This window comes from Strigops habroptila, chromosome Z, assembly GCF_004027225.2.
Source record: "Strigops habroptila isolate Jane chromosome Z, bStrHab1.2.pri, whole genome shotgun sequence".
In the NCBI taxonomy this organism is placed as follows: domain Eukaryota; kingdom Metazoa; phylum Chordata; class Aves; order Psittaciformes; family Psittacidae; genus Strigops; species Strigops habroptila.
In genome coordinates this window covers 54,727,111-54,754,942 of record NC_044302.2, presented here as the reverse complement: position 1 = coordinate 54,754,942, position 27,832 = coordinate 54,727,111, and the positions used below count along the sequence as shown (strand labels likewise).

At 38.9% G+C, this 27,832-nt stretch overlaps 1 protein-coding gene across 9 annotated transcripts in view; it reads right to left on the bottom strand.

Annotated features, from left to right (window-relative positions):
* Nucleotides 1–27,832, bottom strand: part of CDC42SE2 (CDC42 small effector 2) — an 86,065-nt gene that overhangs the window by 24,131 nt on the left and 34,102 nt on the right. For 7 of the 9 annotated variants that reach the window (XR_003994988.1, XR_003994987.1, XM_030511427.1 and 4 more), the window contains one exon: nucleotides 8,943–9,254. Coding sequence is in view for 7 of the 9 variants with exons in the window: in XM_030511427.1 (XP_030367287.1) it covers nucleotides 8,943–8,996 (54 nt within the window). In the remaining 2 variants the exon portion in view is untranslated. Of the gene's footprint in view, nucleotides 1–8,942; nucleotides 9,255–12,579; nucleotides 12,644–13,471; nucleotides 13,811–27,832 lie in introns of those variants that run through there. The other 2 variants (XM_030511434.1, XM_030511435.1) reach the window with 2 other exon arrangements.

The following is a 27,832-nucleotide window of genomic DNA, read 5'->3' as shown; positions in this document are numbered from 1 at the left end:
CAGAGAAACCAGGAACTACAGTTTGTATGCCTTTGCTATGTAGAAATACACTGTGTTGCACCCTGCAGAAAACCCCATAACCTTCAGTTCTTTAACTGCCAAATCCGCTAACACACATCTGTCTTCACACATCAGTTTTTTGCCAGATTTTAATCAAGACGTGTAAGTATTAAAATGTATACAGTTCCTCTTGATTATCTTCTCCGTGTAGGAGAATTACTCTCTCAATGGAAATGTTGGCATTTTATTCCTGAATTATAAGGAACAGCTGAATCTCACTGACCTGAGATACGTGTGTATGTTTTATTTCTGTAGTGGTAGGGCCATACAAAAAGACCTTGATTATATCTTTTCTAGTCTTCCAGCAGCCAATTTAATCCACGCTGCTTTCACTATGGCCACTTTAATCACTTCTCCCTCATACTCACTGCTACTAGCAGCCTAGCATTGGTTGCATAGTGTTTTACAGATTTGCACTGTCTTCATGGTTAGCTTACAGAAAAGATAATATCCACACAGCATAACAGGCTTAAAAATCTTTGACAGATTTTAAAATACTTTTTAAAAGCAGCAAAATAGCACCAGCTCTTCTCTTTCACATCAGTCCTATATTTTTATTCTCTGAAGTACAGACATTGCATTTATTTTCTTTCCTCCCACAGATCTTCCTTTTTTTGCATTACAAATTGAAGAAGCATTTAATTTTTAAAGCTTAATTCTGATATTAAAAAAAGAAAATATGCATTTGGTATTTTTCCACGGAAAATAAAAGGCCCGTAGGCTCCTCTTGCCTGCTATTTTGTGGATCAGCACACCTATTCTTGTGCTGGCATTTCTTCTTCTCAAGTTCAGCAATGCCAAGCTGCTACCAAGGATACAAGCAATCCAGTATGTTACACGCATGCACACACTCATAAATGTGTGTGTGTTTGCATATCCTAGAAGATTTGTTCAGAATACATGCCTTGCAGGATTTATTGTCCCATTTTAACAGTAATCTACAATCTAACCATCATCCTAAAGCCTAGAAATTACATGTAACTGGAGGATGGCAAACTGTATTTAAAGTCATATTTGTTCTAGAGAGAGTTAAGTAACATGTTGTCCTGTATTAATTTTACTAAAATCTTTCAAAAAATCTACCTGAAGCGTGTTTGGCTTGAAAGCCCCCTATGTTTAGAGGAACTTAATGAGTTATAAAAGTAATTTTCTTTTATAAATACTACACTCCCATAACATACAACTTCGGTTTCCAGTTGAACAGAGCCAATTGTGCTTTCTTTAATTCCTGAAAGCAGCAGTTTTTCAGTTCACAAAACTAATAAAGCAACCCAAAAGGCAAGTTTTAGACAAATATACATAAGGAGGTAAAGATTAATAACTATAGTTTATGCAATTGTTTTCGAAAACCCTGATGTGACATCACCTCAAATTATATCATTCTGGCACAATCCCCAATTATCATCTATTCACCAATCCTGTTGAAGTCTTTTCCTCCATTTTATCCAAATCCTATCCATTTTTCTCTACCTACCACATCACCCCATATACGAAAACTATTTTTCTGTTTTTTTGTCATTTAAGGTCAGAGGCTCTGAAGCCACCGATGGACTATCACGCAGCTCCCTAAATAACCTGCCTAACATCTTCCAGCTGTAAAACAAGGACAGCAATGTTGACCTCTCAAATCAGGCCTGAGCTACAAGAAAACTGAACTCGAAATTAGTGGCATAACATGGGGGTTTCAGTGGAGGCAAGACTTCAACCTGCGCTTAAAACAATATGAGGCCACAATAAGAGACTGACAGATTTCCAGAGAGTTCATCTGCGCTCATCTGTCACCACAGTCACTACCTATCAGAAATGCTTTTGACTTTTAACTAAGTACAAGCATTTAAAAGGTCACAATTTCTTGGAAGGCATCCTCCAATAAACAGCAGCATTTCCTGCTGTTCACTCTTATGAGGAGCTCTGAGCCTCTGCTTCAGAAGTGGGGAGCTCTAGCTGGCTAATACCACCATGCCACAGCAGTAGAGCATGAAAAGCCATGCAATGCTAGCAGAGAAGTGCTGGTCTAGCTAAACAAATCACAATTTTGATGCTTCTTTTTTTTTTTAAACCAGATTTTGGTAATCTGGAGATTATTTCTCAATCTCCACAGATAAGGCAGCCACACACAAACTTCAAACCATCTTGTGCAGGTTAGAAACACCTAAACCATAATGCAGGCCTGCCAAAGATGAAACAAAATTAAAATATTCTGGTTTGGGAGCATCCCAGTACCAAAACATACAAACTATGAACCAGGTAGTCCTCTATGATAAATCATCAAGCAGAACAAAAAGGGTAGTTACATTCACACTGAACAACAGTCCTACCACAAGCAAGAGAAACAAACAATTATGAAGATCTCATGCCTGCTGAAGAGAGCATGTTATAAACCCACACTATTTTCTGAGACTGAATGAGCTGAATTTAATGATTGCAAGAAGCAAGATAATGTAACTTAAAACTATTAAAAAAAATGCCAGGTGAACCTCTCCCTTTTGATGCCAGGTCACTCCCAGAGCATGACGTGTCAACAAATCACTCAATGTCACACATTTATTTGAGGGAGAAAACACAAAGAGAGATGGTATCTTTCCTCAGCTGTAGTAAACTACAGCTCTCTTGAGGGTACACCCAAGTAGCTAAAAACCTCTCTAAAACTGTTTGAAAAACAAAAATAAAACTGATGGGTTCAGAGAGGCATTACTTCCCTGAATCAGTTCACAGCTTCAGCTTTTCTGCCCAACCTCCACATTTCCGTTCTCCTTTCTCTGTGACAGGATATTAACTCAGAATTACAGAAGTCAGCATTCCAGAGCAATCAGCTAAGCCACTCTGCAGATGAAAGTGAGAAAATCATTGCAAGTGACTACATATTAAAGTCTGGCTTAACAGGTATCTTATAACTTGGGGATCTCTGAGAATACACGGAGAGTAGCTATAATGTAATTCAATGGGAACTTTGATATCATGCATGTCTCATGCGTAAGTGAGAGTCATGACAGGAACAGCAGAACGGAAAGTTTGAGAAGTCTGAAAAAAGAAAAACTTTAATAATTGTGAAATATTAATGTTGGAATTAAAAATCTAAGTGCAGGCAGAGATCTTTAAAACAGCCATTTAAAAATGCATATTTTGTGAGCTGCATATTGGTTTTAAGAATTGCCTACAACAGAACATCTCAGATCCCTTACAGAAAACTTACAACAAAAATACAGTAAGATAGCAGCAGAGGAAGCTTCTACTCTCAATGCTCCCTTTCATATCAAAACCAGTTAGAGCTGAAAGGCTGAAAACTTAGCTTTAGAGCAATGCTGACTCCTCTATTCACTAACACAAAGCATACTTCCACATGGAGTCAGTAAAAGCACACATCTCAGACCATGTCCAGGTTACCTCCACCTCTAGCTGCTGGCAAGTAGCAATGCCCCTAAACCCACAAGCTTGCCTATCTCCCCTGGCTGCAATTTGAAAAGCAGAATGGGAAAAAACCAGCTGAAAAAATTGCATTGGATTTGTTAATTTCATAAATGCTTCAGCACAGTCTCCAAGGGCAGCTGCAAAAGTGTGAACTTGTGAGGGGCAGTATCAGCATTTCTTACAGCAGCTCCTTCTGTCAGAAATTCATACTGGGTTTTGCCTTTGAAGATGTCTTCTTACTGTAATTTTTTGAGATTTAAAAGAAACAAGCAATTCAATGGCTTTAACATTGGTGTCCAGATCAACAAAGAGCACAATCTACTTCCCCCCCATGTTCAAGCAGAAGGCCTAAGCTCTGTAGAACCTGTAAATATTAAAAGCATATTACATCCTTCCTCAAATATGTTCATCATGTGAAGACACACATCAACACCCCAGCCCCCCCAAGAGCTACTTTCCATCCCATCAACTACTATTACATTAAATAAATAGCACCAGTACAGCTAAGAGCTCCTATAGATTTCAGAGCCATTATAAAGGGTCACAAAATATTAACTTTTCATTCGAGTATTTATAAACGCATAAAATATTGCCTTTTTTGTTGTCTTTGTAACCATTCTAATACTTTAACATCACAATAGATATTTTAAAGCATGTGGGGCTAATTTAGAGGCAAAAGAAAAATCTAAAGCAGCTCTATCAGGCTGAAAGCACCACAAACAGATCAGGCTTGAGAAATAAAAGCCAAGTATTTTGCTGCTTATTTAACTCTGCCCTCTTTGATAAGGTGTTCCCTCAGGCTACTTCTACAACAGCACTGAATAGGAAATAGAAGGAATTTTAAACATCTTAACTGGCAGCTCAATATGTAACTCAGTACGACAACTCTGAAATACGAGGGCTCTCTAGAGTTGTCACCTTTTACATTTGAGTCTTTCATAGACTTACTGAATGTGGTAGGCTGATCAAAGCTGTTGAGTAAGAAAGCCAGAGTTTTAGTTATTTTGAGCAAGAAGCTGCACTTACACAGAACTGCTGTACCGAATGGGAAGCCTGGCCCAGGACGACTTCAGTGGCAAACTCCCGATTTACTGTGCAAGCCTACTGAAGGTGATTTATTCTGCATTTGTTATGCATACTGAATGCTTAATTATCTTTATCATGTTCAAGTTTTCAAGACTTGTGGTGGTAGATCTTTAGCTATATCTATGACTCCTTTTCTAGAAAAAAAGCTAGAGCTGACAATATCTATGTGGTTAATTTCCTTAAGTAATCAGAATCAAGACCATTTATGTCATTTGTGTCATTTAGCATTCAGATCAGTTGATAAATACAGCAGTATGTGCAAGGTTTCCTCTGCCTGTATTTTAAGGTGGGTCTCCCACTATAAATACAGATCGGTCAATCCTCTTTCACACATCAAAAAAGAGATGAAGGAAACTTCACTTTCTAAACCACTTTAAACATTTACAGCATAGCATGCAGCAAAACTGCAACAGCCCTCTGACAAAATCCAATATGGAAGTTATCTGAACAAGAGATAAGCAACAAACCAGAAACTAATTAACTAGAGAAGGAAGCGGAACAAGATGGAGAGCACAGTTTGTTCCTTTATAGCAGAGCAGTCACTTTACTAAAAGGTCAAAGTAAACTGTAGAGCTCAGCTGTACCAGGCAGTGGCCCAAACCAGGTGGGAGCGCACCAGATCATGACCAAAGGCTTCTCAGACCAAAAATTAACTATGCAAGTTAAAAATGCAGAGAACATGAAAAAAAGGTGGAGAAAAATAACAGATTCCTGGTGTAGGCAATGAACTCAGGCTAAGAAAAACAAACCCAACAAAACATGGACATCTTCTCTGAAAATCTGCAAGATAAAAGGCTCTCTAAACTTCCATTACCAAGCAATGCATCCGGTAGTAGGGATTTGGCAGAGTTGACTCAAACACAGCAGTGGATGGAATGATAGCATATAGGAAGCATGGTAAGAAAACCTCATCTTGTCACTGGAAAGTGCAAGATCAGCTAACAGAACCTATAAAGGGTATCAGTGGGAGGTGTAAGAAACCTAGTGCAATCATAGAAAATGCTACTCTTCTCAAAATACCAAAAAGGTTTGGGTCAGATCATGAGATTGAATTCAGGCTATTTAAACAACCAAGAAAACCTGAACATAGTTATTAAGAGATTAATATCACCTCCCTGGTATAATGAAAGCAGGTATCTAAGCAGCTGGTTGTTTGCAGTCTTCATTGTGGTAAAACATATTATCAATCCAAACCTGACAAGAGAAAACCAGAAGGAGGTAAGAGAACACCTTCCCTTGGCTTTTGTTTGCATTCTACTGTGGTAAAGACCTTGGGCTATTAAGAAGCAAGACCTAAGCCACCATGCACCTTCAACTGCATCACTATTTATTTTTGTTTCTTTGCATACTCAGTTTCTTCATTTACCATCCTGTTAGAGTGAAGCAGAGACCCACGTTCAAACATGCCCCTTCCAAGATCTTATTATGAATACTGCAGTCTTGGAAACACCCAGTGAAACATTTAGCAACCAGAAAAAATTAGGAGAGAGAGAAGAACACTGCTTCTAAGACGTCTGTGTTTTATTTCACAGGAACATGGTGCAACAATTTAGCACCGACAAAAGACAGAAAGCTGTGCTGTGACAGATTTCAACAAGAGATGACCATAATACTTGAATATTGTCTTTTAATTAAGGACCCCTTAAAGTGCATTAACATATAACTGCAACACTGTTACTGTTCTGCCCTGGGGTATGCTGCTAGGAAAGTGATGGCAGTAAAATTAAGTAATGTGTTCTTATTGCCATACAGTGTGCAAATCTAATCTAAAAAGACATGGTTCAAAACCATGAAAATGCACTGGAAAGCACCCATATGCAAGTCTGGAAGGCATACAGAGTATTGGCAATAACCTAGAAAATGCCTTTGTGTACAGCCCGAATAATAGCCTTCTATTAAACTTACTGAAAGGACTCAGTGCACATACATGTTTTTTGTTTTAAGTGCACTACAGCACAAAGAATAGAGGTGCTGTACTGAAGATTCCTAACATAATACGATAGAGTTTTGCCAGAAGAAAGCAGAGACAGTTCCTGCATCCTGATTTCAAGAGAGTAGGAGACCTCCTTAGCTCAATGAAAGCTGTAAGTATCACAGAAATATGCAACTACTAAAAGTTTTGCTTTTCTTCCAGTAAAAATTCCATAAAAATTTATGTCACTAACCGTGACATGAAAGGTGTCCCAGATATCAGCACGTGATAAAGATAATGAGAAAATAAAAGGGTTCAGAGAATGGAAGTTTAAAAACAAAAGGAACATTTTAAGCATTGATCAGAGCAAGTGGCAGATTAAGTAACTTCCTGCTTTCAAGGTCTTATATTCTGAGAGGCTGAAGCGAGTTAGTGTTGCTACAAGACCACATTAGTCCTTCCACAGAAGAAGCATGCTGAACATGAAACTGATGGCTGCGACACTCAGGCTATGGGGAAGTTCAGATGCAGGAGTTAAAAATGAAAGAAGGCACCAGAAAGGGATGAAAGCGGGCAGATGAGGCCTTTCTCCTGAGAACCTGGGCTAAACTGACAGACTGAATGCACATACTGACAGTACATGCTTTGCTACGAATCAGAGAGGAAAAAACATTCCTGTACTTACTCAGATGTGTATGTATCTGATTAAATACTCTGCTTACAGCAACAGTGCATGGCTGAAAAACAGCTGTACAACACAGCAAAATGAGCTGAGTAATTGCAGGGGAAGGACAATTAAGCACCTATTGTCAAGCATGTGAAGCAGAGCCCACAACTTTCTAATCTAAGATGCATCCTGAAAAATTTTGGCACTTCATAACAAGCAAGGCTCCTACAACATTTGAAAGGCAGATTTCAGGAACTAGGTCAATGCTCGGCAACATGCTATTTGTATCTTAAACATAAGGATGGGTTTATTTTTCTAAGCAAATGCACACTATCAGGTCAGCACAAACTGACCAACAAAAATGGGTTGTTTTCCTTTTCTCCGCTTTTGAAGTACATTCTCTACCCTTTCCGTGAGTTATGACCCACATGCTGTACTAGCATACTGTGTATTTTTGGGGCAATAACTAAAACATAAGTCAAGATTTTGTAAGGACTGAGCCTCAGGATTCTTGTAAACAAACATGCTATTTTCCATCTCAAAGGTTTTTAACAGTCATGCCTTATTTTTAATTGAAACAGATGTTCCAAAAACTAGGCAGTAACTTTGGCTATAAATGGACACAGCTAGCATTTTAAAGGACTGCATGGCATCCAAGCAACAGGAGAGGACTGCAGCTTCCCCTGTTGGTATCTCAGAGTTCATTTCCCACAACTCTACTTGACTAAGGGATACACTTGCATTCATTTGTTAAAATTGTAATGGTTACAACTTTAGTATTTGCCACCCAAGGACCAGTCTGGCATTCAGGCTTTGCGCAATGACACTACCTAACATCAGATTATTATTATTTTAATCCTGCAGCTTCCCTAAAGCCAAACATTGTCATCTGAACATATTAATGTTTGTTCTGTTCACTCCATGATTCTCTTGGTCACTGTAATTCTGACATACCCTTAGTAGTAATGGGGCTCTTTTCCACATATTTGCAAGATGGCTGTCCTTTCTGTACACTCATCTAGCTTGATACGGATGTCACACCATATAATGATTTTCCTCACAGTGCTAACCATATTCCCAGTTAATTTCACCTTCATGCAAGCAGACTTTCTCCCAACACCACTGGCCTCAGGAATGCACTCTAAAGGTACTTCAAACATATGAAACCAAATACTATTACTGTACTTTCTGTCCGAAATATACTTTGATATGTGCTTCTATACGACTGTTTGCTATGTACTTTTTCACACAACCACCATTCCAAGTTCTATTAAAAAAAAGTATTTACAGTATGAGTGCATCCCTTCACTTTCCTAAGGTTTCATCTAAAAATTAATAAAACAATTAAGGCTGAAATCCTTAATTAAATTAAGCTGGAGAAGAACTTGATTTCACTCTGGACTTTTTAACAGAATCGTTACCTTCCTTCATCATTGTCCAACCACATCTGAAGGCAAGCCTTAAGCCACGCAGAAGCCAGGACCTTTACATATATCCACTCAAAAATTGCTTATTTTACAATGATAGTTTAGATTAGTTTAGACTACTTCCTCTCCTTTTCAATTCAAACAAATAAAGGCTCTTTACAAAAACTAGACAGATTTGATCGCAAGGACAGGAAAATATCTGTGTGACAACAGTCTGGAACAGACAATTTTTGTGCCCACAGAGCCAGGATGCTAGTTAATTATTTAATTCTCATTGAGCTTGGCCAAACAGCAGTAATTTAAAAAACTGCAAGAAAAACAGAAAGTGTGAACGATGTAGTTAATTATACAAAAACAAAGCATTGGCAATATTCATACTTACAGGCTGAGGCTGTTCTGCAATACAGCAGTTGAAACACAACCAAAACTCACTCATTGTTTACAGTCTGCAGTGGGAACACAGATGAAAAGCAGGACTCCGTAAATCTGTCTCCAGGTAGCAAGTCCTTTAAGTAGGTTTACTTATAATGGTTCCAATCTGAAAATCTTTTCTCTGTTGAGCTCTTCTCCAAAGACAAGACAGTCCCAGGACAAACACCTTCAAGGCAAAAAGTTAGAGTCTTCTTTCAGAAGGTTGGTCCCAGCACCACAGAAATGTTATGTATGCTTCTTTGGTCCTTAGCGTTATGTGAACCTGAAAGCAGAAGTACATTGCATCAAAAAGAAAGAACATACAGAATCTCGTGCTCCCAGTCAACCACCCACACCAGTGATTTCTTAGCAGTATCTTGAACCACAGACTGAAGAGACACTAGCAAACAGGTCATGTGCTTATTTCTACAGTGAATACCAACAATGGCATATACCATAAATCCATATGAGCCTTACATTCCAGCTTTGGTTAGAGGAAGTGATATCAAGAACTGGTATCCAATCTCTTGCCAGTCATCTCTATTTGATCTGTTTCTAACTTTTAAGTGTCATTTTAGAAAGTGACAATTGCCCACACACCCCTTTAAACTTCTTAGGGAATTTTGCTTATTGACACTTCATATTTCTCAATGGAAAAGTTACCCAGTCCATTCACGGCGTGAGGTTTAAACAGTAACTCAACCTTGTTGCACAGCTGTCAAATAAAGGCGTGCTTTTCTAAATGCTGAAGAAATAAATGAATTTCTGTATTTAGAAAATTTGCAAAATGGCTGGACTTGGTCAACTGAAGGTAATTTTGTTCCACTCACTCTACCTTCCTCCTTCATGTGAAGTTGGCTTCAAAATAGGAGACTACTTGCAAAGTTTGAAACCGTTTCCTCAAACCTCTAGAATTCGTCATGCAGAACTGAGGCTCCAGATTCCAACCATTCCTTTGCTAAAATAACGTTTATTGGTTAATCTCCAACCCAGTTTCTTTCAGTAAAAGTGCAATAAAAATTCCTGTGAGATTTCACCCTGGTCATTTATCTTGGCATCTCTCAAACTTCACTTGCAGAGAAAGTGAGATAATGAGTATTCAGAAGTTTTTTACATGCATACTCCTTAATAATTCTATATAAAACTGCATCTTTATTCATAGAAATATGTGCTTAATTATGCATCATTATTTGCATAAAATTCCTCACAGAATGAAGTGGTTTGGAGACTCCATGGGATACACAAACTACACATACATACATATGTACATACACACACATTTGTGACGGAGCAGTCCCACTTAGCTACTGCCTTTAACAGTTCTCTGCATGTCAAGCACATACACAAGTAGGTCCCTCACATACTATACACATGTCAAGTTACTGTACTGTGCAGCCACGACTAGCCAGGTGCATTCCAAGACTGTTACCTACAACGCACATATACACACAAATACAGTGGTACCTTTCCTACACTAAGTCCAAAGCCTCTGGGAAGTTTTCCCACTTCTTACCTTTTAAGAGACTAACAGAGGCATTTCAAGAAATCAATGTATACTGCAGTAACACCATCTAAGCAGCAAAACCCTAGCAAAAGTACCTGCCTCTCCTAGCTTTGAAAAAGCTACTGGTAATGTTTAAGTTTATATGCCTGCTATTTCTTGCCCAAAGATCAGAATATGAAGTGGTGAAAAAATGCTTTGCTAGCTTTTCCTATCACTAACACCATATAAAGCAAAGGAATTCTATTAAACAGAACACCTTGAGGGTAAGAAAAAAAAGACTGAAACACTCCCCCGCCCAAAAAAAAAGAAAAAAAAAGAAAAAAAAGAAAAAAATCCTTCTACACAACCTTTCTTTTTTCAGGTACTTCAAAAAAGGTTCTTAGTACAATGCTAATATAACTATCTTCACTATTTAAAAAGATTTTTTTCTACCTCAATGATCAGCTAAATGCCATACGCATGTCAAGAAGCTGCAACAAAGTTACCAACAAACAGTGTGAAATCCAAGAATGAATATAAAAGTCTCTCAGGAAGTCTTCACTTCATAATTAGGTAGCTTCACATTATTTTCTCAATTCTTCTGGTTACTGTAAATTTGATGAATTTTAAATAGCAAGAGCTGGACTCATGCAGAAAGGTGTGATAAGAAAATACTGTTCTCTACAGTATCAGAATTTGCATGCTATCCAATTCTTTTCTGAAGTTGATTCAAGATGTAGCAAAATTGGAACAAAAATGTGGTTAACTGCTGCTAAGCATGTAACAATTGACAATTTTAGTCCAGTCATTGTACATCTTATAGCTCCTTAAAACTTGGTGAGCTTACTTCTGAGAAGTTAAGCTCCACGTTGTTCTGAAACACAGCAGTGCTTCCCCAATGCTAGCTGCTCAGAAAAATTGAGAAAGCAACTATGCCAAAGTCTAATTTGCATTTTGAAGTCTAATATATGTAACCTGCCAGAGCTGTAAACTGATACATCACAGTGGGCTTCTCTTGCTGCATGAGTGACTCAATATTTGGATTTGCAACTGCTGAAAGTCTGACACTTGTATTATTGCTTCCCCACAGTGTCTTTTTGATAAAATCCAGATTTAACATAACAAATGCTTGTTCTCACAAAGGGTTAACTTCCATCCCGCTGTTACACTTGTGTACAGAAGACTTATATGGAAAAGGCAGGGAATCTCCTCTGCTGATCCATCTCCTCATTTGTTCAGCGATAGCTAGCACTCTCTCTCCTCCAGCGTACTGCAGCATTAAGCACTGTGCTGAGCTGAAGCCCTAGGAAGAAAAACGAAGGACTTGTGCACGCTCCTGTAAGCCTGGGAGGATCTTCCTGGTTACAAAATACTCAAGAGTGCAGAAAACCTCTTCCACCCAGCCACTCTCAGCATGTAGGACTTGTGTCCTCCAGGACAGAGTTGTCTTTGCAACTGACTTCCCTCCTTAAATCAAAAGCTGCTGAATGACAAAGTGAAGCTAGAGATCATGGTAACAGTCTCATAACATGTTCATTCTTAAAAATGTATTTTATAGCCTATAAAATGCCACACTTGCCTTTAACTCTATGGTTCTACAAGCAGTACCAAGCAGTTTTTCAATCTGTTGCCTTTTAATTAGAAAAAGCGATTGGGGAGGACATATCTGTAAGCCTGGAGAAAACTGACAGTAACTGCACCTCTTAAAAAGCAAACAAAACTTAGCACTATTTGTTGCAGCACTGCAATTTTATCCACCCCCACTCTGCTAAACAAATGATTTTTACAGTGGCCAAGTTAGTATAAAAGATCAGGTACAAATCACACCAAAATGGAAAAGAAAAGCAATTAAACTGAAGGCAAAAGGTGTACCAGCACTGCACGGTCAATAGCAACACACTAGGACTTCTCTTATGCTGCTAATTATTTGTTTAAAGAACAAGTTGAAACAGGAAAATTCTTCTGTTCTTTTCCAAATTATTGGAAAGAACGAACGAAAGAACAAAAGAACAAAAGAACAAAAGAACGAAGGAACGAACAAAAGAACGAAGGAACGAACGAAAGAACGAAGGAACGAACGAAAGAACGAACGAACGAACGAAAGAGAAGAAAGCACCATACTGACCTACAGCTACCAGTCAGGTAATTATGTAGTATCAGCCCACTAGAATTCTCTTGAGAAAGTGTTCCTGCGAAGCCAAACCAAGCTGCAATTAATGAGATCCCAAACATGTACTTCACAGCTAGTTCTCTGCTTTGTAGGACCAAGGCTTTTAATATGGCACTGTTCACATGTATTGCTGCATTTGTCTGTGTAGACTTCCCAGATGAAGATGACAACAGAGGCTGAAGAAAACAGTTCAAGACAATAGCTCTAATGCTCTTTGTTTTTACTCTTTATATAGTTTATGGTGCTCAGAACACACCACCATACCACTCACATTGAAAAGACAAGGTGCTTATTCTGTCTGAACCAGAAAGTTAGTCAGAGTGATGAATGGTGAAACACCTATTTACTTTTCCCCATTTAAACCTTCCAAACTCTGAATTGAGACTTAATTTAGGGTGTACGATTCACAATGCAAAAACATACAGGTTGTCACATTTTAAGGCTTTATGTACAACTTCAAGTTCATAGCATTTATAGAATTTTTAAGCAGTATGAAGAAATTAAAATATTTAAAAAGATACATTGTTTAAAATTTAAAGTGAAACCCAAGCTTCAGAACTCAGAAAGCTTATTCTACAGTAGCTGATCTAATGCAAAACCCACAACAACTGCTTATTGTTAAATACCAGTCATAAAGGCAGTTAAGTACAAACACTGCAATAACGAATAGTAGGGGTGGAGCATATTCTCCTACAGTATCAGCAGTTTTTCTTATTAAAGCAGTATTAACATTTCTGTAGGAAATAAACAGAACAGGACAGGAGGAAGGACAAAAAAGGAAATCAGTCTCCCCCCCCCAAGCTCTTCATGTTACTGGCAAAAAGCAGGATAGAGAACATTTATCTACCTTAGTTGATCCAAACAGGAATATGCTGCATGCTATAGAAGGTCACTTAGAATAAACCTGCTTATTAATTATATTGCTTAAGAACTGACGCTGTTTTAAAAAATCATCTACAAAGCTCTTTTTAAGGGTGAACCCTCTATATCCTTTGACTGCATACTGTTCACTGTGGCTTCAAACAGGAAGTGCGGTAACAGCGCTCTTTGACAATTACTTGAAGCAAATAAAACCACAGGAAGAGAAAGAAAATAACTGCAGGTGTTTAACTAGATTTGCTCCAAAGCTCAGACTACTATTTAAGGAGAAGGGGAGAGAAAAAAAAAATAAAATTAAAAAGTGAAACATGCACAAGGTCATAACTAGGTATGCCATGTCATGGTATGTCATGACATGATGTACTATGACATGCTCGTGTATGCACAAAGTTGTGACCAGGACTACTACTAGTTTTTTAGTCTCAATTCATAAGAAAAAAAATTACAATTATTCTTGATATGGAAGTATCATTCCATAAAGGACACTTTTGTTTTTTCTTAAAGGCTCTGAACAGCTATCACTTGTTTCAATCCTGCAAGCTGCTAAATGGGAAATTATCATTTCAGAGTGAAATTTTAAGACTTCTTTAATATTTTTCAGTTTAAATCTCTATTGTAGCAATACTTTTTCCTCTTGCTGCTTAGCAGATACAGCCAAGTGGCAGCAAGAAATAAGGGGAGGGAAACGATTAAGGTGTGTCCAAACCAACAGAGAGGTTAGGCTGGTGCACGCTTCCATACACTTGGAGCTGTGGCAACTGGTGGCTCTCAAAGGAAGTGAGAAGTGTTTAGTCACCTGCCAGTCTCATTTTTTGAAATAAAACAATCTGTACAAAAAGCAACAGAGATTTTAAACATGACCTATAGAGAAATTGCCTTCCTGCATGAATTCTAGATCAGAAACTTTATCGCACCAGAGGAGTGCACTTGCAGAAGCCCTCTTCCTCCCCTTCCACCTAGCAGAGCAGGCACTTGTGGGGACTTTGGCACTGCTTTTAATGCACCAATTATCTTTTGCACTTTCAGATCCAGAGAAACCTGAGCTGCAAGTAACTCTTGCCAGACAAAGGACAACATTCAGCATCTACATAGGCTGAGCTCTTTTTCACTTTCTCATAACCTTCTCCCTTCCCATATCTATTCCTCCCCATCCCCCAAGTTCTTTAGGATTTAGTTTAAAGACATTGAAGAAGCGTCTTCAAAGTTTGAGTTAAGACTTTCTTGTGTATTTTCAAACCTGGAACACATAGGTCCTGACTCTGTAAAAAGGTAATTTGTTCATATCTTTATGATACAGTTTTGAACATTACAACAAAGATATTTTATAAGATTTTATTATAGGGTTTTACTTTGGGATTATTAGTCATTTGGAGTCAGGGGTTGTTTTTCCCCTATTTATACTGAAATGGTTTTCATTAGCGTATTTCCTTAAGTCACTTAGGAATAGGCTGTACTTCAAATCAAGCTCAACACAAATTAATAGCCATGAACAACTACATATTATGAGAGTGCTTTGCTTCTGAATGGAAAGTTTCAAATCAGAAGTTTCCCCACAACAAATGTACCCATCTGAGAAAATATACTGGAAAAGGGCAAAAGATACAGGAAGAGAACCACAGCAAGTCCATAAGGAGAAATAGTAGGCTTTTCATATCAGGTCACTGACATTGTGAGAGGGAGCTGTAAAGTAGGTGAAGGAAGGAAAAGAACACCTGTTAGCCAAGGAAAGAACAACTCATGCAGCGTGACAGTGAACACATAGTTTGCAAGTGCCAGCTGGTAGCTTGAAGGGCAGAGCCTTTAAACATCTTTAAAACGTCTTGATAGTGTGAAGCTTAAACATTCATTTTATCAATTACAAGTGACCTGCCCCCTCTGCCCCAGTTGTTTTTTCAGTTAAGTGGCCATGCCTTTGAAAGGTTGTTACTTCTTTGTGCACGAAACTAACAAATGAAAAACGTATTACACTGGTTCCATAAAAATTCCCTGTGCCCAGTTTGAAAAAGAAAAGCACAGTTTTTCAGGACCAAACCAAGTTTAAAGGGCAATACTGTGTCAGTGACTGAGCGGTGCAGGTAACCTTTCCCCTAGCACTGACAATTTCAAAGCTTCCTGTATCTTCAACTAATAATTGCTTTCAACATACACGGGTTCAATGCAGCCTTCTGAAACAGCTGACACATAGCTCAGATTATTTCCCACACATGCATGCAGACAGGAACCTACTTCTCTGAAAAACACAGCACAGAACATCTAATAGTTCTGCACTATGAAAATACAGGAAGATTAACAGAAAACTAACAGTCCAATTTTATTTACTAAATAGCAGGAAGACAAACTAAAGACAAATTAAATATGTTTTATTCTACATAACCCACAGTCTAGGCATAATTTATTCTGCCCTACCTACAAAACCAGTGAGTTAAGAACACATGAGAAGCCATTGAGAATCCACTCCTATGACTGAGGAAATCTGATTTCATATTGCCTGCTCACTCACCTTAAAAGGATAAATAAATCTCGTGAGTCAAAGTTCTAATTGGTGCATACCATTATCTTTTTAATTGGCAAGCCCTATTGAAGGTAACACAAAAGAAGACTTTTCTCAGCCAGCCTCCTTGTTAATTCTAACATGTAATAGCAGCCAGAGAAAAAAATAAATAATGCAAACCAGTGGTCTGAGGCAGGTTCTGAACAGGGTACTATTTCCATAAAGAATGGAAAGAAAATAAAAAAACCCAAGCCCTCAAAACCTCCCTGAAGAGCCCCCTGTTAATGTGTCTAAAGTAAGGATGGGAAATGCTCAACATCAGCATTCAGACAGTCCCTCACTTTAACAGTGTGGCATTAAAAGGAATAGAACAGTTTCCAGGGGCAAAAAAAGCACCACCAATGACAAACCACGTAACAGGCTACACAAGATATTCAAGGGACCCCTAGCTGGTTTTAGTATGACAATAGGTAAGAAGCATTATTTACAGCATTTATTCTTTTTTCCACAGAAAAATAATACACCACAGCAATCTCCAAGGACAGTTTAAGATAGAGGAAAGGGAACAGGTGGGAACAATCGAAGAAAAGGCCATTAAAACTGTCAGTTTACAGAGATAGATTCACCAACACAGTGTTTCATGTAAAAAAAAAAAAAAAAAAAAAAAATAAAATCAACATGGCACACCATTATTGCAGATTTTAACTTGCATAGACAGCCTTACAAAAGTCTGCCATTGCATCTAAAGACATTTTAATGCACATCAGTAGATTACTGCTGTCACTTCCTCACCTCCCACTCAAGTACAAAACAATTATGGGACCAATTACAGTAAGAAAAGCAGCATCACCTTTTGAGGGACCGGATAAGTTAAGTTTACTCAGTCATCCAGTAACATCACTTAAGGTGCTTATCTGCCTGTTTGAAAAGCCAGATGAATCACCCCTGTTCAAGCCTGCCTTGGCACATGGTGATGAGATGTTTCAAACAGGAAGAGTACGTCAGCTCAAGCAGGGTGCTTCTGCTTTAGCTTTCAGTTCCGTAGCTTGCAAGCAACAAAACAGCAATAGTTTCTGCTCAGAGTGTGACAGAACAGCACATTTTTCATCTGCTAGCATTTAAGGCCCTATCATTTCTTTATGTTTATTCTCTAGCCCTTTTATAATTTATTATCAGCTGCTTTAGAGGACTTGAACTCTGAGTGCACCTGCATGTATGCACATGACAGATTGCTTAAAGAAACTTAAGAATTAAGTCAAATCACATTTTCAAAGATACTTGGATCACCCTGGAATAGAAGTGGAATTTAGGATGTTTGAAGTATATACAGAAGTTACAGAACCTGTTAGTTCATTCAGCCTGTCTTCTCAGGTGTACCAGTTCCCAGGCAGCAGTACAGTCTATTGTACTGTGCAGTCCATTGCACTCTCAGCACTCCCATTAATTCTCCTGAATGACCACTCAGCAGCTTAATACACATAGCATCTGCTGGCTTGAATTTCTACCATGTTTAGTGGTTCCTCATCTAAACAACACTCACACAACAATTACACATATGCAAGTCTAAATTAGGCTACAACTGGTCTGCAGTGGCACCAGTTTTTCCTGACTAGACACTTCAAAGCAGTATGTGAAAATACTTCGTTTATTTCATAGGAAGTACATCTTCAGACAGAAAATGGTGCAGGAATACAAGCAATACAACCAAAGTTAGGCAGGAAAAGCAGAAAGTTACTGGGACATATGGCAGAGCTAGGAAGCACAGAAGTTTTAGAACTTGTGAGAGGTGTAAGTGCTAACTCGGGCCTGTTAAGATTTCACTCTGAAGCTAAATATGGGGAACTGCACGAACAGGCTGACAAAGCAAGTCTCAAAAGAATACTCTAGTCAGAAAGATGGCCGCATTTAAAAATACTTGCCATAGCCACATGTGCTTTCAAAAGACAGCACATGAAGGGCGGGGGAGAGGAGGAAGCGTTAAATTGCCTGTCATTTTCCTGTTCTCCCATTGATAGCCAGAGACCTGCCAGCACACTACTGTGTAACACACAGCACAAAGTGACACCTGGACAGGAGGGTCAGGTTTCATCTTTGTCTAGCAGCATACAGCAAGAGATGGTTCTCTTCCTCTGCCTCCAGACATTTCTTAAGTCACTTAAGGGAAAAGCAGCAACAAAGAAGTTAGGTTCATGTGTCATCATTTAAATATGCCACAATGCAGAAGAGTATCCTAACTGCATAATCCTTAAGCAATTGCAAAGAAAACCATGAACTGAAATACAGCTACTGAATAAGGAGCAAGCACAGAGATATTCTAAACTTCCAAAGCACAGATAACCCCTCTTATCCATTTCTACACACAAGAAACCTACTGAACACCATGACTGCGTGTGCATGCACCTGTGCATTTGAAGCCACAAACACAATCTGCAATACAGTAACTGCAGCAGTCACGAAAGTATTTCATTCATATGCTACATATGACAAATATGACAATAACGAGAAAGCTAACAAGCTTTTACTTCTACAAACCTCAGACAGCTACTCTGTATTAAGGAGAACAACTATAAACTGAATAAAGTTTCTAGAATCAGATGGTAAAGAAAAATTTTGTGTATTACGATTGCAGCCAGTATGCAATGACATTTGCAGTCAACAGCACCTTTTATTTTTCTGAAACAAACACTCTTTTTTTTCAAAACTGAATGAGATTTAGGGAGGGAAGGAAAACTCTTCAGGAGATTTCTTCCTCTACAGTTGTTCACACTAAGCCATTACATATTCACAAATAGACACAGCTCATTAGCAGTGATAATACCAGTACCTATAGAGGGTTGTTTCACAGAAAAAACCCCTTATAATTCAGTACCCTATTTTGGGACCACCTTCAGACTGCAGACTGATTCAAATACTATGTATTAACTGAGAGGAATTATTGCTTTTTCCTTCTCCCTCCCACGGATTGAGAATCACTGCAAATGATCCTTAATATTCAGTTGAATTTGAGTACTCAGTCTGCGGAAGAAATACTTGACCCCAGAGAGCTCTTAAATGTCTTTTTCAAAACACTGATAAAATACTTATCCCCACGATCAAAGGCAAGAGTATAACAAAATATAACTGCAAACAAAATCTTGAAAATCCTCAACCTTTTCCATTTTGTGATAGGTATTTCCTTACTAATTTTTTTGTTGGAAGTGCAGAGGAGGTCTATTGTTTGGCAAGCCTGTGATGGATGCACACACTCTAAGTGAAGAGTGCTTTGTTTCAGGCGTCACCAACAAGGAGGTCTGACTGCAGTGAGCCCCGCAGGACAAACCGTGAGAACAGTGATAGGCCGTGTCTTCACAGGGACTAAGGAATCTAAGCCATGTCTTACCAGGAACTAACAGTACCAGCCCGAGCTGGGACTAGACAAAACAAACTGCTACAGCTGCATACCTGCAGATACACCACAGAAGGGTTTAACCATAAGCAATCACTTTACACTGTAAATATCTGTAGCCCTCTCCCCACCCCTCTCCCAGTCCCCCAGCCCATTGAACTCTTCTGTACAGCAACAGTCCGCATAGGAGTGATCTCCCCCTTGAGCAGGGAGATTACTCAAGGTTGAGAGACCCCTTACCCAGCATCTGATACCAGGAACAAGGTAAATGATGTTTTACACTAGACCTAGAAGTATCATGGAACCATAGAGTATCTAGAGTATTCTAGAGAATCACAGACTTGGAAGGGAGCCATAAGGATCATCAAGTCCAACTCCCTGCTCCTCACAGGACTACTTAAAATTAAACCATATGACTTAGAGCATTGTCCAGATGCTCCTTGAACTTTGCCACGCACGATGCTGTGACCATTTCCCTGGGGTTGCTTCCAGTGACTGATCACACTCCTGGTGAAGAACTTTTTCTTAATGTCTAATCTGAACTGTCCCTAAAGCAGCTTTATTTTATTTCCTCATGTCCTATTGCTAGTCATCAGTGAGAAGAGATCAGCAGCTCCCCTCTGCTGCCCCCCTTGAGGAAGTTGTAGTCTGCAACAAAGTCAGCCCTCAGCCTTCTCCAAGCTGAACAAACCAAGTGATGTCAGCTGCTCCTCCCAGGTCTTGCCCTCAAGACCTTTCACCATATTGGTCACCCTCCTCTGGAAACAATCTCTAATAGTCTGATGTCCTTCTTACACTGAGGTGCGCACAACCACACACAGCACTCGAGGTGGAGCTGCACCAGTGCAGCGTGGAGTGAGACAACTGCCTTCCTCGACTGGCTAGTGATGTTGTGCTTGATGCACCCCAGCACACGGTTGGCCCTTTTGGCTGCCAGCGCACACTACTTGACTCCTATTCAATTCGCCATCAACCCAAACCCTCAGACCTCTTTCTGCAGGGCTGCTCTCCAGCCTCTCATCCCCCAGTATGTATGCATGTATAACCAGGACTGCCCTGTCCCAGGCGGACAATCCAGCACTTGCTTTTGTTAAACTGCATACAGTTTGTGATTACCTAACTCTCTAGCCTATCCAGATCTCTCAGCAAGGCCTCTCTACCCTAGAAGGAGTCCACAGCTCCTCCTAATGTAGTATCACCAGCAAACCTCCTTAACGTACATTTGACCTTCACATCCAGATAATTTACAAAAAATATTGAAGAGCACAGGTCCTAAAATTGAGCCCTGGGGAACCCCACTGGTGACTAGCCACCAGACTAACGTGACCCCACGTACTATAACCCTTTGAGCCTGACCCATCAGCCAATTGCTCAGCCAATGTATTATGGACTTGCCTAGCCATATGCTGGACATTATGACCAGAAAGATACTCTGAGACACAGTATCAAAAGCTTTGCTAAAATCCACTGGTTTCCCTTGGTCAGCTAAATAGGTGACCTTGTCATAAAAGCAAATTAGGATGGTTAAGCAGGACTTTCCGCTCATGAACCTGTGCTGGCTATGACCAACGACTGTGTTGTCTCTCAAGTATTTTTCAGTAAGTTCCAGAATTACCTTCTCCACAACTTTACCAGGCACTGAAGTGAGATTGACAGGCCTGTAATTACCAGGGTCTTCCTTCTTATCCTTCATGAAAATGGGATTAAATAACTGCTTAATTACCATTCCATTATTGCCTTATTGATTATCATTTAATTTTCATTCAGTCACTGATTATCATTTGACAATCACAATTTAATAATAAAACCCTTTTAAGTTAACCAAATAACAATGGTTTCTCTTAGTAATTCATCTGCAACATGTCTTTTTACATACTAGGCAACACAAACAACTCCACCAAAGCCTAACAAAAGTTGATGAAGCTTAAGAGATCAGGTAGAGAGACGTGCGATTTTAAACCCAAAAGACACAATGTCGTAACATATGTAGAAAAATAGCCAAGCATATAGTTAGCTTAAAATAAAAATACATGGTGCACAAGACAAATCTCCAACGCTGAAGTGCAATTTCAGTGGAGATACCAGAATTATTGACCTAGTTAAGAAACAAAGTGCTCTACAAAAACCAAGTTTCAAAATGTTCCAGAAACATTTTAACAAAATAAGTACTCTAAGCAGAACAGTTACAGCTGTTCTGAAATCTGAATGCACAGGAAGCTGAATTGGCTCCTCAGAAATGCTATGCCTATCTTGCCAAGAAACATTGAATTGTGTTCCCTGTGTACCCACAAAAAGCTCAAGGCCATTACTGCTAAAAATGCTTATTCGGAAAATGCCCTGCAGTTCGTATCTTAGCGGTGGTGAAGCCACCTGAAGTTCTACTGCCAGTGTAAAACACTATAAATCTCAAATGGTTTGGCTTTCTTATGAAATGCCTATGTATACAGTGGCATACGGCTTACGTACATCGGTAGGCATCCAGTGAGCAGAAAAACCTAGAATAAAGGTTTGTCAAAGCCAAGATTTATTTTGCCAATGAGTTTCATATTTACAAATGCTACACAGGTTCATTTCAGCTCCCCAGACTGAAAGCTGCTGACAAAACCAGAAGCAACTTGCAATGCTTGCCTACTAAATATGAAAGAAACTTTATGTATCTCAATTCTTAGTCAATGGCTCGCTATAAGGAAGTAAATAGGCAATATGAAAAGTGTACTCTGACACTAAATAACCACCAGATTACACTATTTGAACTCCACAATGAACTTCTAGTTATATTAACTACAGCTATTCAAAATTGTATTCTCATAAAATAGACAACAGACAGAAAATACCTGCATAGCATGTAGTTATAACTTTTACTTCCATATGTCCTCTTAAAAACCAGGCATACCACAGATGGGATATGATTTTCTGGATGCAAATTCAGACAACAATTTAAAGAACTCTCATTAATAAATTGCAGGCAGTATCCTATGTTACAAACTATCCAATCTTAACCAAGAGCCTACTAACAGAATGCGTTAAAAAATGTTTCACAACAAACAACTGCTCTTGTAAATTCTGAGGTTTAGTGAGGTTTTTGTTTATTTGCTGTGTTTGGTGGTGTTGGGTTTTGTTGTTGTTGTGGGTTTTTAAGAAAAAAATTTCAATTCAATTTCTAAAAACATGAAAAACCCTCCTGTGGAATGAACTGTGATAAATACAAACATTCCTCAGACCTGAAGCAGCTTCTTGGCTGAGGGTGCAGGAGGGTGGGTGGGAGCAGCCACTGGGCATCCTGCTTGCTGCAGGCAGACCAGCCCTCCTCAGGGAACAAGCCCTTGGTCAAAGATCTCTGTTCAGTTTCCCAGCCCCTAGGTAAGGCCTCACTGATGTTACACACATTTGCAAGCCCCTTCAGTGCAGATAATTGTCAATTTTTTTAAAAACTGGAGGAGATAACAGATGGATACTTAGATTATCAAGGTCTTCTTTTTCTCACCAGTAAAAAACCTGATTTGCCGGCACCACATGTATTAGTTTACTCTGACTGCAAAAGTGCTTCAGTCAGTTGGCTCTGACATACTCATCCACTTGATGTTAATTCTCTTCATTAAAAACTCTGCTTTGTATTAGCTCTTAAGCGTGTTGTGCAGTAGAAACACCCTTCCTATTCTTTCTCCGATACATTCTAGACTAAGCTCATGTCACACAATAAAAATTAGATTCACTACTACATGACTTTTGCAAAGCAGAGTCATGCCAGCTATTCAATACAAACTAGTTGAAAAATAATCACGATAGCATTTTTTTTGTCCTAAAAGAAGAAGCTGGGTAGGGCAGAAGACACCCAAAGACATTAAGAATCACATGAAAGGAGAGTAACTGTCCAGCTCCAATCTCAATTCCACCAGCGACTGAGACCCTCAGCTACACTGCAAATGGTTCTGCTTTATACACAAGAATGCTGAAGCACAAAAACCAAGCCATTCTAGAGCAAAAGCACACAGTTGTAAATCTGTTCTTTATTCCTACCCAGGTCAATAAAGAAGATTTAACTAGCATGACATTTTATTCTCAATTTTACCTTCACAGTCACTGGTTTAATTGTTAACCTTCTTGTTGGTAGAAACTGTTTATTGTACACTAAACCTCAACTCTCAGCAAAGCTATCTGCTTCTCAACGCATTTTGAAAAACAGTACTTTCTATCATGCTACCAGGTGTTCAGAAACAGATGTTGTGAACACACAGTAAACCACAGTGCTTGTACTATCTGGAATCTTAACTAAGCTCTGGTTTCATTAAACAAAAACTAACAAGCTGTGCAGCTCTTTCTGCCAGGCTTGGTTTCCACAACTGACTGGAAAGCTGTACTTTGGATTATCAAGTAGCTACCACAACATCACAAGACCTTCCCAGAAAATACAGCACCCCACCCAAAAAAAAAAAGGGGGGGGGGGGGCAAAACATCTGCAAAACCACCACACCACAATCACCCCCTCCTCCACATCAGAGTATTCCATTCTTCAGCTCAAAGCCAGACAGCACTTGCTGCTTACTTCCTACAAGCTTCCTACTAGCTTTCAATTACAGTTACGTTCCTACGCTACGACTTCTGCCTTTGAAAGTCTTTTATCTGTGAATTATATTAAGCACAAACTACCCTATTAAAAAAGAAATCAGAAAACCCATTCTTGGGGGGGGAGGGGGGGGAGAGAAGGCAACCAAGAACACACTGGATATAAAACTAGATTTGCCATTTGTCACATACACAATGTCTATAGAAGGAAGAGGTTGGTGCTCATTTGTCTGAGATGTGGTTTCATGCATAACTATTGCGTTGCATTTAATCCACTTCTCATGTGGGCACCTCAGGAGGTGCCAAACGTATGTGAGAGAGAGCTTTCACAAGCAGAGTAGTGGTACCCATGCCAGACAGGACTCTAGAGCAGACTATGGAAAAGGAGTCTGGACCACCTAGTACAGCTTCCACATACAGACATGACCGAGACTCACCTAACCTCAGAGCGCGACCCCATCCCAAATGTCAACTCTTTGACTCTCATGTGCTCTGTACCTCACCCCCTGCATAGGCATCTGTGTGGAAAAGGGAGCCGATTTGTGCACACGAAGTACTTGGGCATCAAAATCTAGCTCTAACTTTGTTTTTAAGGTAATGGCCTGCAGTGTCGTGTATTTCCATCTTCCATGAAGGAATCAAAGCTATATCATGTCAAAAATACAATAACTATCTCCAGGTTATAGTAACAATAACAACAAAATACCTGGACTGAAAGGATCTGGGTTTTTTTGCCTTCTTATGCTAGGATCTTCATGCATGAAATGCATTTACGGATACAGTGCTATCATAAAATATTTACTTTTTTGTCAATAACTAGTAACCATAACCTCAAGAGAAGCTCAGAACATACAGCCAACTCAGACAGTCCTATATGACACTTTTGTTTTGATTTCACAGAAAGATTCTGTTGCCCTAAGGGAAAAGAGAAGCGCCTATGCTGAACATAGACACGAACTTCTCATTTAGTTGCTATCACCTAAGAAGTTAATGTTTTTAAGTTAATGTTTTTAACTGCTTAGAGCAATTAAGACAGCAGTACAGTGTTTTCACCAAGGAATGAAAAATTGAAGTTACAAAGAATAAACATGGTATCAATTAATCTAGCCTATTTATTAAACATGGCATTCTTATTTGCATGGTCAAGCTGCCAGATGATAGCTGGATGCACAAAACACAACTTTAATTAGAAAAAAAAAAAAATATTCTGCCCAAAAGCACAAATGACATTACTGATATAACTGGGTAACTACACTTTTGAAGATGTTTGCAAATCAGCACTTCTGTTCCATGACACGCCTTCAGGTCCCCATTCCTACTCTAACACAGATTTAATCAGTTTAACCCAGGTTAAACAAGTATATAGCTTAATGGTAAAAGCTATGGGGGGGGGGGAGGAAGGAGGAAAGGACGGCAATAAATACATAATTAAGTAATTGGTTGATATGTGGCTGCCAATGTGCTTCTAATACCTCGCATTTAACAGATATACAAAAAAAAAAAAAAAAAAAAAAAATCACAAAAAAACCCCACACCCTGGAAACTAAGTGGAAAAAACACTCTCAAGTTTGAAAATTTGTTGTGTAGACAAATGCCAGCTAAACTGACGATGGCCTGCTTTAGATGCAAACAGAAACAGTGATAAATGGATGGGATGTTCTTCCAGTCTGATGAGGCCCCTACAATGTTGTTGTCCAATATTCGAAACAAAGAGACATTAATGTCATTATTGAATGAAAACCAAGATCTTGAACTTCTTGTCTGTTTCATGATCTTTTGTTAAAATAGGCATTCAAATGTCACTTGAAGAAAACAAATTATGGGGAATCTACTGGTACCCTTAGAAAACTATCCTGACGACTAAGCAAGCTAAGTCTTAAAAGTGTGCCCCTTCATTTATGTATAATTCAGAGTTAAACAAACACTTTACCATCCCTCCCCCTCAACTTCTTTCCTCCCTTTCTCAAACGATTTCTCAACCTCCTCATTTTACAGATGGCAGAATACAGGGAGTAGTACAAGTAAGCATCTGGAATGTGTATGTGTGGTGTGACATCACACATCACTTGCCTTTTACTATTATTTTCAGTATGTATAACATTCCAAGTAAAACCATACAATATATTGTTTTCTTATAAAATAATCAAAGCTTTGTAGAAATTTTCCCTACTTCATAATCTACTTTGATATTTTTCCCACTCATGTATTGTATTTGGCTTTGTGATTCGGTTCTGTTTTTTAAATAAATAATAATTAAAAAAAAAAAAAAAATCTCCATCAGTCTTATCTATGTATGTAGGTTCTGTAGGCTGATCTACCTGGTACAGCTCAAATCTAAATATTGGAGTAACATTGGAATAAAGATATTGGAGTAACAGAGGAATCAGGAATTCAAGAAAAGTGAACCACACATTAGAAAACATAAAACATTTTCCTCTTTAACTCTTCCTTCAAGATACTTGCACTATTTCACTGCTGTTAAGGCTGAAACTGGGATTAGCTAGAGTTCTGTGTACCTTTCACCTTTCTGCCAGTATTTCGAACAAAGCAATCACCCTCCAGGTGTCTCAAGTTGCCAGATACTGTAACGTTTCTCCTCTTTTTATTATCTTTATTCTCCTTGAAGTACTGCACTGTCAAGCAAACATGTTGAATCCTCGGCAGCGGGGACAGGAGCCAAAAATTAGAAAACAAAACAGAAAGAACAAGCCAAGAGGCCCTTTTGTGCTGAGTCCACCTTTTCCATACAGCAAAGGTGAAAAACAGCTTTTCAAAGATATCTGAACTAGGTGCTTCTTGATACAGAGTCCTTTTACACTCACATTCCCAGAAGTTTTGTTGAAAGAAGAGGCCATGCTTCCTGCTCCTGCCCTGTGTGGTCCAGGCCTCCACACTAGCCTGGCACGACCTTCAGATATTGCCCTATCAGATACTACCTACTTCTTGCTTTCCTATTGCTTCCTCAGGAATTTCTATACTACTCTTCTCCATTCACACATATGGTGAGGAAAAAAGAGTCACTAAATACCGCATTTTGTAATAGCCAAAAGAGTATCTACTTATAGCAGATGTTAGCAATGTGAAATAAAATCTTATCACTGTAAGATAGCACAGCAATGAAGTTGCATTCTTTTTCCCATTGTGGGCACTTAAATTCCACTGTCACATTACCTGATGTTATTTGCTTATCCACACTGAATGAACACTTTCAGGTATAAAAACCTAGCTCTGGAGAATTTGTTTGAGAGGAAGGAAAGGAAAATGGAAGAAATGAAATTATTTACGAGAAAACACATTTGAAAACATTATCAGCAGTGGTGGTAAGGATCAGGGGCACGCTGCCCCCAATCAATCTCTCTCATTATGTTAGTTACCTGCTTGCACGCAGGTAAGTAAGATAAACAAAACACACAGAGAAAACACTACCCTCTTCTTTCCAACCTTCTGACCTAAACAAAACCCCTAATGGAAGTCTGAAAAATAAACAGTGTTTTGACCATGGTATTTCCCATGTGAAAACAATCACTAGACATACAGTACTTCTGCTGATAAACTTGAGAAGTCCTGAATAAAATATGAAGCATAATGCTTGTGTTTCCTTGCTATGAAAAGAATGCTGCTGCTGCAGAGAGTAAGAACCTTTATAAATATATGCATGAAGACCCAAGTGTTTCTCACATCAGTCAAAACCATTTGCCCTCTTGAAACAGGGAAATACAAGTTCCTTTAGTCAAGACCAACCATGGAAGTTTTCCAGACAGCCAAGGCAAGATGTGATCTTTTTGTAACATATGTAACAAAGCCATAAGGAAAATGGCAGCAACAACCATTGTAGCTCTTCGTTATCAGGAAAGACTGTCAGGTGCCTCTAAGACCTCTTTTGTAAACTG